A 15,727-nucleotide genomic window follows, 5' to 3' on the forward strand; every position below is an offset into this window, starting at 1 on the left:
AATAGGGAAACTAACCTATGAATAACAGCTACAGTAATGAACAAAAACTGCCTGAAAAATGCTATTTAGTTAATGAAAACACCACTTAGAGAATTAGAATGTATGCCCTTTGAATGGAAGAAAAAGGAGTGCTAGAATTCTTGAGCAGTACATGTAGTCAAAAGTGGTACAGTATATGCTAATATGTCTTGAATTTTAAAGTCTGTTTACAAGGCAAAGTATAGATTTTCAATTACCTAATTAATTTGAGCTATGTCTAAAAACATACTAGACAACTCAACTTGTCTACACATTCTGAATGATACCACATTCTAGAAGCAATTACCGTTGATTTTTCATTGGTATCTTTAGAAGGAAGTGATTATTCACTAATAAGGAAAAGATATAACTCCTTAGTGTCATTTCCTCAAGATGTGTTTTCAGCAATAAAGTGAAGTGAATATTTAGCAAATATTCAGTAATTTTAGTCAGTGTAAACAGTCAGTCTGGATTATTTAAGCAAAGAAAAATTAGGGTTCCATTAATGGCCCCCTTCTATATCCAGAATAAGACAGGATCATCTAAATACGGTAAGTTTTCAAGTTTAATTCTTATCTCCTAAGATATCTACCTTGGTTCTTTTTTTCCCCTTTTTCTTTTCTTCTTCTTCTTCTTTTTTTTTTTAACCATTTATACTGTTAATTTTCTAAATTTTACACAGATTTACATCAAGTGTTCTAAGTAAGCTGAAATAAAAAAGAAAAAGCTATCTCAAGCCATGACAAGGGTGAGAAAAAATGAGATGGATACAAGTTTGGGGAGGGAATATATTGACAGGAATCAGACATCTAGACCGCATAGTTTTAATGAATCTAGGTTCAGGTATTTCCTTAATGGTAGGTGGAAAGAGCTTTCCATCCTGTGTGCCTGGTACAAAAGGGTCACAGGTATGTGAAAATACTGATCCTCTCACCCTTCAGGTCAGCCAGGAGGGGCTCTGTCCATTCAGCTCTGGACATAAGCAACCTTCTCTTATGTCAAGGTTGCTTATGTCCAGAGTGCCATACAAATGTTATACTTTTCTGTACGTGTTGCTTAAGGAAGAGTGGAATAACTTTAATAACTTTCTGGTAACTATGCTTTACGGTTACCATAAACCTTAAGAGGACTGGTAAAGTGGATCCGATGAGAAGGTCAGGTTTTCAAGAACCCAGAACAAGAGACTGCTGGGAGGACATAAGGGCGAAGATTTCAGACCTAAGTAGATACCCTGAAGTCTAGGAAAAGGATCTCTAAAGTCAGATAGGCAAATATGTACTGTCTTTACCAGTGGGAAACGGTAGAAGATTAGGACTAGAAGGAATGTCCTAGAAGCGTCATCTTCTCAGAGAGGCCTTCCCTGGTCACTTTCCTAAAAATTCAAATCCTCCCCTCCACATACACACACTTCAGGTCCTTTCTTCTTGTTTTCTATTTCTCCTACCAATGACCACTATCTAACATACTACATATATACTCTCCTTACTTATCTTGTTTATTACTGTCTGTATCCCCTACTAGAATGTAAGCTCCACGTTGGGACCATTATCTGCTGTAATTCACTGCTATGTCCCTGGCACCTGCAGCAATGTCTGGTCCACACTGAATTCTTGTCGAATGAATGCATGCAGACTGCAAGCATATACCCAGACAGGCAGGGAGGGAGCACATTTGGAGGGGGCTGAAAGTATGTGGGCCTGAGCAGCAGTACTTAGCAACACCTAGGCCCAGTTAGAACCCCCCTGGCAAAGAGTGGACTGTCACTCATAGGCCGGCTGAAGCAAGCTGTGTCCAGACTTGTAAGAAGTCAGAAGATAATCAGTGCTCTAGAACCTTGTCTGCTTTCAAACATTTATATTTTGCTTTCCTTTCACCCAGAAGAATGTCTGCTCATACACAGTCAAAAATTATATTTGCTATTTTGGGGAAGCAACACACCATATAAGATCATTTCTAATTTCATCTTTACTGCTACCCTAGTTTCTTTCAGCTTTGTCTCCTGATTTCTATGTCCTACTGAACATTTTTCTTTTGACTATTAGTCTTCCTTTTGATTTCTCCATTATATTTTCTGTCTTTCTGTGATTATGGTTTTGTGACCCTTACCAACGTCACAGAGGACATAGGAAAACATGAATAACTAAGTTATGTGTTGTTTAAAAATAGAATTGGAGACAAGAAAATGGAAGGGAAAATATTTCTGCAAATGCTTTTTCCATTTCTACAGGATTAAAATAATCAATAATCGTTTTTAAATAAATGACAGTTTTAAATTCTAAAATGACTAATGAGAATATATAGTGCCACATTACATTTACACAGTGCCTTCCTCTTGATGAACTTAAAATATCCCTCCAGATACTAAAAAATTGTCCTTGTAACATTTCATAACATTTCTATAAGATAAGTGAGGCAGATATTTGCTGTTGCCATTTTATAACAAACATAAACAACCAAAATGTGGGCTATACAATAAACATATATCCTATTAACCTATTATATGTTTCTCTGAATAACATGTTTTCAATGGGCTGATTTTCACTAGTATGAAATACTATTAAAATAAAGAAGTGGGGGAACCAGTCACTTGGCACGTATTCAAGATCCCTCAAATATCCACCATTCACTATATGTTATAATAACTGAAAAGTCAGACTTCATTTTAAGTACAATATAAGGTACAATGCTGACAGTTCTTAAGTGTGGAGTTGTCAAGTATTACATTTGCTTTCAAAAGAAAAATAAAAACAATGTGACTGTACTGAAAATAATTATCAGTGTATTTTAAGTACAATTTAAAAATTTTATTATACCTGCTTTAAAAATATATATGAATAGGTAAACAACATTCATAAAATAGAGCTTTTATGAGCATTAGATCTATTCTTGGGGTAAAGGGAAATATATTTAGTAATAAAGGAAAAAATACAATATTAAATGAGTATGTATTTTTACAGGTAATCTCAGTGCTTTGACCATGAAACGTCTAGTCAAAAGATAAAAAGTAAATTATAACAAGAAAAAAAACTCCGTAATTTAGAAATCTGGAAAAAAAAAAAGGCTTCACTAAATTGAACGGATAGTCTGGACATCCATTACTAACCTGTGGTCAGTACACATCGAAAACTTCAAATAATCTTAACAGTTTAAATTATAGTAACAGGATTATTAATCAGAGAATTTCAAGTCTTTCAAAGGTACTTAAGCAACATTTGCCATTTCTACTTGAATTTCCTGCCATCACCTCAACTATCATTATCTCAATTAAGTAGGTCATAAAACAATTTCATCATTTCTTGCCCATAATTGATTTCCCCCTCCAGCTCCCCTGTACTTCTGGTAATGACATTTTCATTATCCCAGTTACTTTTCATTGGAGCTTATCATTGTCTTCTCCCTCCCCTTAGCTTCCACATTCAATCTATTTATCATCAAGGAGTGTAGATTCTTCCCAAGCCATATTTGTTACAGCTCTCCTATCCTCTCTGTTCCTACTGCCACCACTCCAATTCACACCATCAACCACATATACTGGCTTTATTGTCACATCCTGCTGAGTCTACTGCCTCCGGCTTCTTGCTCCTGTTTTTTATTCATTTACTAAATTAATCTTCTTTAAAATTCCATTTTTATCATGTCATAATAATGTTGATCATGTCATAAAAAATGTTCAACATTTTTTTAGGACTCTTTGAGGGAAATCGCTGATTTTGATTGAAAACCTGTTCAATTTTTATAAGTAGGTATGGAAAATGCTGGGGGTACTGGCCCTAACTGTTCTCTCAATTGATGCAACCTAGTGTTGATGCCAGATTCAAAAGGAGCAAACTACCCACTGGCAGAGGGCCAGGAAAGAGGTTTTTTTGGGAAAAAAAGTCTTTATAAGCTATTGTTCACTGCTATGTCCCCAGCTTCCAGAACAGTACCTGGAACATAATAATTGCTCAATAAATATTTGAGGAATAAATGGATGCAGGTTTCCCCTACTATCTGAAAGTAGAGTAACTCCTGTGAAACCTTTCGTAAGCCAAAATGATGTAAAGTGAAGAAGCAACTACCTTAGGGCACTCTTGCTAGTGGATGCCCAAAATAAATCGAGATAAGGCACAGATGCTGACATGCACAGTTAAGCTATGGCAACTTGATGTTGAGATGCAGAGTGTAGTTCCCAGAGAAGGAGCTTAGTGGTGTCACTCTTGCAGCTCAGGGTACTTGCTCCCTCTATGACAGCTCCCAGAAAACAAACGCTGAATGCTATTTTTGCTTTCGCCTTTCTTCCTAAAAGCAAAAATCCTCTTTGGATTTCTTTCTGTTAATGAAAACAGGTACTAATGCAGGTCTTTCATAAAAGTGAAGTGGCATAAAGTAAGCTTTCATAAAGTGGGGGACAACTGTATATGCTGTGGAGCATATATGAAATCTTCTGATTTAAGCCAAATTTGTTGGAATAAACACCCACAGGAAATAGAAGGTTACAGAAAGTAGCAAGTTCTGTTCTACGAAAAATTTGGTCAGAGAAGAGCTGAATAGCATTAGCTTAAGTATAAGCTCAGAGAAGAGCTGACGACTTAGTATAAGATCAAATGAGTGTGATAAAGAAGAAACAATATCTTATCTTTGGTAACCTGTACCACAAAGTCTAATGAGGTAGTGGAAGAGAAAGGGTAGAAATAAATTGTCTTCAAAGAGCTTTTTAGTGCCTTTTTTTTGAAAGAGTTGCTCTTAAACCCTAAGGTATCAGAGAAAAGATGAACCTTACAAAGCTTTAGTCTCAAAAAAAGTTAAGGTTTCTTTCTGCTTAGGCTTGAGCGACCACCAGAGTTGAAGTAAGCCTGTTGTATTAATTATCTACTGCTGTGGAACAAGTCGTCTCCAAAATTCACAGCTTAAAACAAAACACATTTATCAGTCCCAGCATCTGAGGGTCCTGGATCTGAGTGTGGCTTAGCTGGATGACTGGCTCAGGGCCTCTCACAAGGCCACAGTCAAGGTGTTGGCTGAGGTTGCAGTCATCTCATGGCTCAACTGGGAGGGGATCCTTTTCCAAGGTCACTCTCGTGGCTGTTGGCAGGCTTCAGATCCTCACTGGCTCTCAGCCAGAGACACCGATTCCTTGCCACATAGGCCTCTGCATGAGCAGCTCACAACATGGCAGCTGGCTTCCATCAGAGGGAGCAAGCAAGAGGGCAAGAAAGAGCCTGAGATCTGCCAGCCTTCACTGGTATTGCCATGTTCCCCATTATCCTTAAGCAGTAGGCTTGACAGAATGGTGGCATGACTTTTTGAACACTCAGTTACGGTGCCTGGTTAGGTGACAACACCTTGTAGAGCTGAGAAAATGTCCTCCCAGATGCGTTATGTGCTCTAAGTCAGCCTTTAATACACTGTGATGTTTCTCCCAGATCTAGGAATGAGGAGTAGAAATGGGGCTGGCTTCTTTTCTCATTACCCTTAGTGATCTACTAGCAAAACTACTGCTTCCCATTCCCATTACTTTAGGCTCTGTTGGTCTAAAGGTTCCATAGGGAGGAATGCTTCCATGAGGTGTCACAACGATTCCACTGAACTGAAAGCTGAAACTGCCATCTTGCCACTTTGGAATCCTTATACCACTGGATTAACAAGCAACAGAGAGTGTTACTATATTGGCTAGGGTGATTGATCCTGATTACTAAGGAAAAATTGAGTTGCTACTACACAATGGGGGTAAATAGGAGTGTCTGTAGCGCAGGAAATTCTCTAGGTCATCTGTTAATGTTTTCTGTGATTCGTGTCAATAGAAAACTACAATAATGTAAGTCAGGCAGGATTGCTAATAGCCCAGACCCTTCAGGAATGAAGATACAGGTCATCCCACCAGGCGAGATACCATGACCAGTTCAGGTGCTTGCTGAAAGCAAAGAGAATATGGAATGAAGGTAGTTATACATACCAGCTACAGCTACATGACCAGTTGCAAAAATGAGGAATGTAATAGTTATGAGTATTTCCTCATTTTGATATGAATATATATACTAAATATTTTTGTTTTCTTCTCCCTTATTCCCTTAACATCTCATGTAAGATGTGTCAATAGTAATTAGCTTTATCTCTCAGTATTTAAATTATAGGATACCAAAGATGAGAAGAATGAACTATCAGCCAAGGACAAAAAATGGGCTCTGTATCCTCCTTTTTAATGTGTTTTTGATTGTACACGGGATAGTTGTATCATGTTAGATGGAAGCAAGACTTCATTAATGGCTTTATTTGGAGATTGTCTGGTTTAAGGAGATGTATATGAGTGCCGGAGATTGTCTGGTTTAAGGAGATGTATATGAGTGCCAAGTTGACAAAGGGTGAACTGTGGAGGATCTGTAATGTGGCAATTTGGCTAGGTTGAACTACATTTCCCAGAATTCCTTTTCAAACTGTGTGTCTCTAGTTAGAATGGTACAAAAGGGAGACTTCTGAGGGAAATTTGGAGAGTTAAAGTGAAGCAACAGCAATTTCAAGCTCACACACGTTGTTTATCTGCTGGCTCACTTGGTGGCACAAGGCAGTGGTTACCAGGACAAAGGGCACTGGCTTCTACAGGACACCCACACCATCAAGGACAGAAGCCACAAGAACTGACATGGGTTTAAGTCCATCTTCATGGGCTCCAGCTCATGCTTATGGGTTCCAGCTCATTCTTGCCCTCCACCCCTTTACATAACATCTTCCCTTAACAACTGTCTGCTCTGTAGACTCAGCTCCAGCATCGCTTGCCAAGTCGACATTCTTATAGAGACTGCTTAACCAGCTCTGATCAAATCTCAGGTCAAATCTCTGTAATAAACCCTTTACTATATATAGTCAATCCTCATTATTTGTGAATTCCATATTTCTGAATTCACCTACTTATTAAAATTTATTTGTAAACCCCCAAATCAATACTCATGGTGTTTTGTGGTCATTTGTGGATATGCACATGTGCAGCATGGTGAAAACTTTGAGTTGCTCAACACACACATTCCTAACTAAGGTGAAACAAGGCCATGCTTTGCCTTCTTGTTCCAGTTCTTGTACTGTAAACAAGTGTCCTTTTTGCAGACTATTTAGTGCCATGTTTTTCACATTTTTGTGCTTTTGCTGGTGATTTTGTTCTCTGAAATGGCGTCCAAGTATAGTGCTGAAGTGTTAAGACAGTGATGTGTCTTATGGAGAAAATAAGTCCCATTAGGGCATGAGTTACAGTGCTGTTGACTGTGAGTTCAGTGTTAGTGAATGAACAATATATATTAAATAAGGCGTCTTTAAACTGAAACACTCATAAAACAAAGTTATATATTGATTGGTCGATGAAAATGTGACCAGAAGCTTGCAGGAACCTAACCCTGTATTTTCCCTAGGAGTAATGATTCAGTATTCAGTAATTCAGTGTTCTCAGAGACTTTATAGAACATAATCACTGATAATAAAGACAATATATTGTAATTAATGTACACCACACACACACACACACACACACTGTAGCACATATATCACCTAGTAGTCTGTTGCTCTGACTGAACCCTGATTGACAGACCTGAAAGGTTTAGTTATAATGATAGTGAAGCTCAGTTCAAGTTTAGGTATTAATGATGGTGAAATTTAATTATAATAATAGTTCTTTACCTAGTAGTTGAACTGTTCTCCAAATTATTTCCTTCAAATATGTAAACATGTATGCAACTTTGCTTAGCGATTAGCTATCTCTTATGGTTGTTATATGAGGTAGTTCATGTTCAAAACTTCTACTCATTCTCTGGCATCTATGACCAAAGCAAACCCATTTCTGTTCTGTAACATAACCAGACACCACTGCTCAGTTTGTGTTTCCCATCAAAATTGTGAAAGCCAAAATCAGAAAGTAATGAAAAATGTCACTCTTTCCTCTTACCTAGAGATTAGAGACTAAAGTAACACACCTTTTAGGATGGAAATCAATGCCACTCTTAAACTGTCTGGAGCTCGCCTGCTTCCTCAGGCGCTCACCCCGCTACCTCTTTTCTTTCAGTGGACAGGCCAGTCTTGTCTTAGCCCCCTATGAATGTCTTCTGATCCATTCCAGCCCTTACTCCTTACACCGCTCTGTTTCTTTTGCCTAGAATATCACCCTGCATGTCTTCCTATAATCCAAGTCCAATCTAACACACAAGGTCCAGCCAAAATCTTTTACATGAAAAACTTCTCTAGACTCTAGGCCACAGCAATGTCTCTTCTCTGAACTCACAGTCTTGACTGCCTATTGGATCACTGAATCCAATTCCCAGTAGGATAGAAATACTCTGAGACAAATACTCTGAGATTCTGTACAGCAATCCAGTCCTTGTCCTAATTTTCAATTTATGTACAACTAATCTCCCTAAGCTTCAACAGCAACTGTCTATATTACTCTCACGTTGTTTCACCTATTCATCTTTACGGAGTTTGATGGTAAGCATCTTCAGCTACTTAATGCATTTCTCGTAGTGGGTCAGACCCATGCTGTATGTTACCAATAATTCATTCAAAGATTCAAGGCAGAACAACACGCTTAATTCACAAAATAGAACTCCACATTTCATTAGCATATTTTTTCACCTTAATAAAAAGCATTCTATACATCTCTCATCAAACACATACCTGCTGAGACTCGGGGACAGTCAGGCAGCATGGACTCCACTGATGTGTCTAATGGTTCTGAGCTAGAGACCCAATTACAACAGTTCTGCAATGTAATAGAGACAATGTTCTGTTGAAACATAATTTAAGGCAAGACCAACTTGTTAGGCTGTAGAGATTAATTTATCCTATACAATCAACCACTATAAGTATACTCTATTTTCCATACTCTGTAAAAAATTCTCTTATGTAAACAGTCAGTAATTATTCATGACCAATATGACTGTGGAAAAAAGTTCATCTTCTACAATTCAGCAAGTTATCTGTCCTGATATTAAGAAGACATGTAACCTTCTGTGAACTATGATGCAATATACGCATAAGAGAAGGCTAGGATTTTAATTAAAGGAAATTGAAAAGGGTATCTATTTTTAACTTTTAGATGGAAATAAATATTAATTTGAACATGTGAAGGAATAGTGATATTTTAAAACTATAGTCTTTATCTTTGTAATACTAGAGGAAATAAATTCTGCAATTACTCCTCAAAATCTGGCCCATATAAATATACTACCTTTTAATTTTTACTTCAACTTGGTTCAATGGAGGCTGTATCAAACCGTTCAAAAGAAACACAACGTGGTGAATTGTAGCTGTGTGTCTGAGGACACAAATGCTTCAATATTAAGGATAAACCTCTAAGATAATGATGATTTGCAACTCAGACAGATGAAATAAAAATAATCTATATTCCTTCCATACATTTTAAGTGTGTATTTGAAGTCTGGCTTTAAAAATGTGATTAACCTCATATGGCTTTAAAAAAATTTCCAACATACGCAGACACACACACACGCAGACACACACACACACAATGAATTTCCAGACAGATTTTATTTTAAAAGAAATCATCCTATCAATCATGTTGGAAAAATCGCTGATTGCTATTCTGGTAAACAAGCATGTATTGTGTATTTTTAGATGCTTGCTGTCCTGGTTGTGCACCATGGAATCCGTCCTCACTGTGGAAAGATCCTTGACTGGTAGATCAAGTGTCTTATTGTATTTCCTTAATTCATTCTGTCTGGAAGAAGATGTCAGCTGTGTTGCAGTGAGGAGAGAATTTCAAAGGCCCCAGTCCCCACCAATAAAGGCCGAGGAATGGCTTTTGAATAGATTTGTCAAGGCAACCCTACTGTTCTGGGACCAGGGAGAGCAGGAATAACATAAAGGAAGGGTTGCTGTATGAGATTAGAAAGTGAAGTTCACAAAGCATGGCAGATTTTTGTAAGAAACAGTAGATCAATGAAACTATTGAACTGTGTGGAAAAAAAAAACATGAAAACAAACACAACATCTAGTAATGTTCTTAACTGCTTTCTCTCTTTTTACATTTAAAATGGATAAAATATTACTATCTTCATGTATTATAAAAGCTTGATGGTTTAAAGTGGATATGTATTCTATAATTTTCACTCCTAATCTTAATTAGCAGCTGAATGTAAAATTATACAATGTAAGGGAGAAGAAATTATAAAAGAAATAGGGTTTTGGAAGATATTTCGTACATTTGAAATAAATAAAATTAATATTACTATTGATAGAATACCACCTCAGAGAGTTCTAGATAATGCAGAAGATTAGCACACAATTAGCCAGCTTTTATATACAGTGTGACACTTGCTTGTAAGAAATGAGTATTCTCCAAAGCAGTGTCAAGATATGTAAATGGATGATTTGTTTTATCATTCATCACAACCCCTAATAAATTCAAAAATCATGACTTCTATAGGTACTAAAAATAGGCTTCCAATGATACAGGGAGATAGCTTCAATGAAGAATGACTTTCTCTTTCTCTCTCTTTTTCTTAAACAATTTAGTCTTTTCAATGACAGCAATTAGCTCTACCGACAGACAGGCAGAGATTAGGTATATATTTTAATTATTATTCATCCTAGTAGTACCTCCAAATCTGATGAAAGTCGGCTATTACCCAGGTGATATGTCAGTCTTAATACTGTTCACTTATACTTCACATGTGTAAAACTATGTCTTATAGGATATTTCCAGTATTAGTAACAGTGATGGTACATTATAGTATTAAGGCGATTAGTCATTTTCTAACTCGTCATTGACTTTAAAAGCCGAACAAAATGGATTTTATCCAGGTCACCTTTAACTCAAACATTTAAAACAAAATACAGGTTTACATTTTATGATCCTGAAATTTCAGTTTTTATCTAGGCACATGTTTAGGCTTTGATCTCTCATAAAAATAGGATAGAAAACAAACATCCTATAATTAAAGTAAATATGTCCAAAAGTTCTCTGCAGTGACAAAGTACTGGTATAGAATTGTAAAGGTTTGATACCATAAGTTGACATATATGTGTGGTGTGTGCATGTTTGTGTGACATTTCTATCCTACTGGGAAAAATATAGAGAGAAGGACAAAACAAGCTAAAAATATGTTTGCCATATGATAGAGTATAATGAAACAAAATAATGTAAACAAACTGGGAAATATATGTAAAGAAGGAAATATGAGAAAGACATACAGCCATTACATATGAATTCAATCTATCTGAAATTCCATCTTATCAAATGCAGCCCCCTATTCGGAGATGTGTTTTTATAGTTTAGAAACCAAATCTCTTTTCACTGTTTTTCTAATGCTTATTTTATCCCTCTTCTCAATGCCCCAATTTGTACCCTATCCCAGTTCTTCAGTTGAGATGAACACTAGCTAAGTGTCTTGGATGACGACAGAAGCAGCCCACTAGGAAGGCCCTATCTAAACCCAGATCATGCTGGAGTGTGTTCCCAGGCCTCAGAGATCTTACTCTCAGTTGCCCTGAGCAGACAACAAGGCATGCTGCACTAGAGGTACCAACAGAGCCATGCTTGAGCCTCAGATGCAGCCCTGCCTCATCCCGACCAACAAGCAGAGAGAAAGAAGCCCCTGGCCAGAGCCAGCAGATTGGGATGGATCCTGTAACTACAGTTTCTCTGGGTCTGAGGGAATAAGAGAAAAAAAGGCAATATAGTGAGTGTCTTAAAGTTAAGTGTTTTCAACTTAAAGGTCTTTTACTCTGAAATTATGACTTTACAGGTTTTTTTGGTTGTAAATTGCCTTTTTCGTGAAATCCAAAAGTTTGGGAGCTATTAGTATAAACTAGAAGTGCCTATAGGCCAAAAGAGTGCTGAGTGACTATTTAAACCAAGGTTGACAATATTTCAGTGTAGATATGAAATGAATTAAAAAATTTTATAAAAAGTTTACACTTAATATATTATGTTTAAAGAGAAAAGTAGGTACTAGGTATTCCTGTGCAAGATATTTGGAAGTATTTGGAGATGCATGTTGCCCTGGTTGAGCGTAGATTTTTATTCATTTTTATGAGTTATAAATCATCAGTGTCTAGAGGTTGCTGCTTAATATGGAAGACATTGTGTCCTCAGACAAGAACAACTACTATTTATCAGGTTGTGTTTCCAGGAGTGACACTCAGAACTGAATGGTGATGGTTAAGGGTTCATGACTATTACGTAGAACTAGACATCTGGCTTGGCTGGAGACTTTCAGAGGCCAGGGGTACGTCAGGAAATGACATTCACCCACTCAGCCTTTTTTTTTTTTTTTTTTTTAATAAAAACTATATCTTTAAGTTGTACAGCATGATGATTTAATATACATATACATAGTGAAATAACTACAGTCAAGCCAACTGACATGTTCTCCTTTACATAGCTAGCATTCTTCAGTGTGTGTGGTCAAAGAACCTGAAATCCATTCTCTTAGCAAATTTCCAGTATTCAAAACAGTATTATTAAATATAGTCATCATGCTGTACATTAGGTCTCTAGACTTGTGCATTCTATACCACTGCAATCTCTGACCAACATCTCCCTGTTTCCCCACCTTCCTGACACTGGTAACCACAATCCTACTCTCTGCTTCTGTGTACTCGACTTTCTAAGATTCCACGTATAAGTGAGATCGTGTAGTATTTTTCCTTCTGTGTCTAGCTTATTTCACTTAGCATAATGTCCTCCTTATGCTAAGTGGGTTCATCCTTGTGCACTCAGCCTTTACAGGCCTGGAGCCTGAGGTAAGAAGTTCCTTTCAGGAGCTGCCTTTGGTTACTTTCTACCTCTTCTCACAAGGCTGGCCTAGTAGGTATGCTTGGTTTTTTGGTTGGGAGGAGATTTCGCTTGGAATCATTGCCATAAGTAGCCCTCTTTGACCTTCTTTCTTTAAAAGAAATTGTTATTTTAAAGTTATACAATTAATACAAGAATACAGTACCTAACCTTCTTTCACTGTGCTAATTAGAAGAATTTAAAAAAATCAGCTTTCTATAGTAAATGAATACTTAACATCAGCAACTTTACCATATTAATGTAAACATGTTTGTAAAACAACAAACAGCTTTACTAATTTGTAGTGCAACAGGAATGACTAGGCAATTTGTACCATTATCTTACTTCCACATTTTAAAGCAGTGTTTGGTGAAATAATGGAGCCAATCATCAAGAGGCCAAAAGCACTGAGGCTTCATCTACAACCAGACTGGTGTTTTTATGGATAACGTTCCGGTTCAGCTGAGGTGTTTTTCTTGGCGGGGATATCTGCAAACTCTCTCAGTTTTTGAGCTGACTTTAAATGGAGCTGGAGTCAGAGGTGGTAGGGCAGTGGGCGGCGGAGGGCACAAAGGTTGCCCTGCCACAGCTTCTCCCAACACCTGTGCTCGAGACAACTGCCCTTTCTAATCGCTGAATCCAGGCTTGCTTGCTCTTCAGTATTTCACGGAGTCTTGCAGAGTGCACAGGGACTGAAAAGGAGAAAGAAGAGGGGACGGAGTTTCATCCTGAGTGCTGGGAAATCCTGGACTCCAACCTTGCTAAACCACACTGAATTCTCCACTAGGGGATCACACATTTAGGTGAGTTCCTGTAAGGATATCTGAAAGAGACTTCTATAGTCCCTCTTTTTGCTCTTGTTTCAGCAGAGAGCTCTGAGCAGGGATGATTTCAAAGCCCCATCAACAATGATCTAATCATTTTTATCTCTGGGATCTTATAGTGTTTTCTACAATAATACACTTGATTTCTTTATGTAGTACCATTTGGTTTTCAAGGGGTTTTCCTCTTGGTTATCACCTTTGATTCTCACAATAATTCATGAAATAGATGAGATCGGAATTATTATGTCTGGTTCACAATTATGAAACAGGCCCAGAAAGGCAGAGTGGCTTTCTCAAGACAGTAAGCCTTGGCAGAGTACCTGGTAGACCCAGGTAGTTCATGCTAGCTCCTTAACTACTGTTTTACCTAGTGAGTGACTAAGCCAGAATCATTATCAGTACTCAGTTCTCCTAACTCCTTGTTCTGAATTACTTCTCTTTTGTAAGATATTTTGAATACGCAAATCATTCATGAAACAAAAGAACAGTGTTCATCTATCTTATATTATTTGGGGGTGAAAAGGTAACAGTAATAATAGCTGTGCTTTACTGAACTTCTTTAAAGTGCCAACAACTGTGCTGTTTCCTTACATGTATTTTTTCCCAACCATGTTTACAAGATAGGTATTATATTTTATAGATGAGAAAATTGAATCTCAAAGATATTAAAAAACTTGCCCAGGACTACACAGCTAGGTAAGTGATTGACCTGGGGTTTGAATTTTGGTACGTCATAACACAAAACTCTTCACACTTCTTTATGCCTAAGGCATAATCGAGGGAATTGAAAGAACTAGGTCATTTATCAAATTTTATAGAATTTTCAAAAATCTTATAAAAGTTATGTCTGCAAAAAGATTATTGACAGCTTTGACTAAATTAAGATAAGTTCAATTACTGCCTACTTCAGTCAGATGGAAAAATGCACGGATTAATATATGCTGATTTTTAGGGGATGCCTAATCCAGTCTTAGAAATACTTAAAAAGTAAATCTAAATAAATTCTGTTATATTTGTCACCTGGAATGAGACATGAAGAACTCGCAATGAAAAAAAATGATAAACAGGGATGCTTCTTGTTTGGGATAAGCCCTAAATTCTATATTGGCTGTGTGTGGGGGAAAAAGGTACCAACAGATCATTTATAAACCTTACTAGTTATATAATACTGGGAGCTGTTGATGTATCCATTTGGACTGATAAACTGCATAAGAAAGTATAGTCATAAAATACACAAAATTTCTCTTGGAAGAATTTAGGTCCTTGGAAATGAAAATTAAGGATGTAGCTAAATTGTGAAAGGAGAAAGGAGAAAAGCAATGTGGTCAGAAAACACGTGGGTGTTAGAATAGATTTTAAAAACCCCACCTTTATATGTTTATTATGAGGAGTGGAGTAAAAATATTTTGGACTTCTGCATGATGAAAATACTTTTTCTAATGGAGAATAACAACAGTGAAAACAGATTGGTGATACGATAACACTATGGGATTATATAGCCTAGTCCTTCTGTTTATTCAGAACTCTTTTCAAACATTAGCTCTCTGGTCCTTATGGTGCACCATGAGTACTGGCAGAAGTTACTGTACCTATGGTGAGAGGTCAGCTGAATAAATACCCGGGTATTCTATTAAAAAAAAAAAAAAACTGGAAGAAAATCAGGAAGGTCAACCAGCTCATTCATATATATAAATATAAGTACTGATTTGATTAAACAATTGCTAAAGCGTGGCGTGGTTAATGTCAATTGCTTATAATATCAGGAAGATAAATACAAATAAAAAAGAAATTTCAGCTATATATCTGTAATAGGAATCAAGGAAATAATGAGCTGAAAGTTTTTTGAAAAATGGGAGCTTGTTCAATGAGTCCTTGTAAGTTCTCAGGTTCACAAGCCCTTAGGAAGTGTGAAAAAGCTTTCTTAGCCCGAGGCTGGACCACGACCAGCCCCTGGGTTTCTCCTAGCTCAAGGGTCTGCAAAACACTATTTCAGCTTTTCACTTCTTCTCCCCCTACTGGCAGCAGTGAGCCATCCATTTAAGAGGGGCACATATTGACCACTTCTGAAGAAAAGAATGAGACAGTGTATATTGGGCTTGTTTCTTGTAATTAAGCAGTACCAATGCTAAATACC

General features: G+C 37.1%; 1 protein-coding gene across 3 annotated transcripts in view; it reads right to left on the bottom strand.

The window, feature by feature from the left end:
• Positions 1-15,727, bottom strand: part of ARB2A (ARB2 cotranscriptional regulator A) — a 418,857-nt gene that overhangs the window by 131,904 nt on the left and 271,226 nt on the right. For 2 of the 3 annotated variants that reach the window (XM_068535638.1, XM_068535637.1), the window contains one exon: positions 8,647-8,731. In XM_068535638.1, coding sequence (XP_068391739.1) covers positions 8,647-8,731 — 85 coding nt within the window. Of the gene's footprint in view, positions 1-8,646; positions 8,732-13,173; positions 13,462-15,727 lie in introns of those variants that run through there. The other variant, XM_068535639.1, reaches the window with a different exon arrangement.

Source organism: Eschrichtius robustus, chromosome 2 (genome assembly GCF_028021215.1).
Source record: "Eschrichtius robustus isolate mEscRob2 chromosome 2, mEscRob2.pri, whole genome shotgun sequence".
NCBI classification, from domain to species: domain Eukaryota; kingdom Metazoa; phylum Chordata; class Mammalia; order Artiodactyla; family Eschrichtiidae; genus Eschrichtius; species Eschrichtius robustus.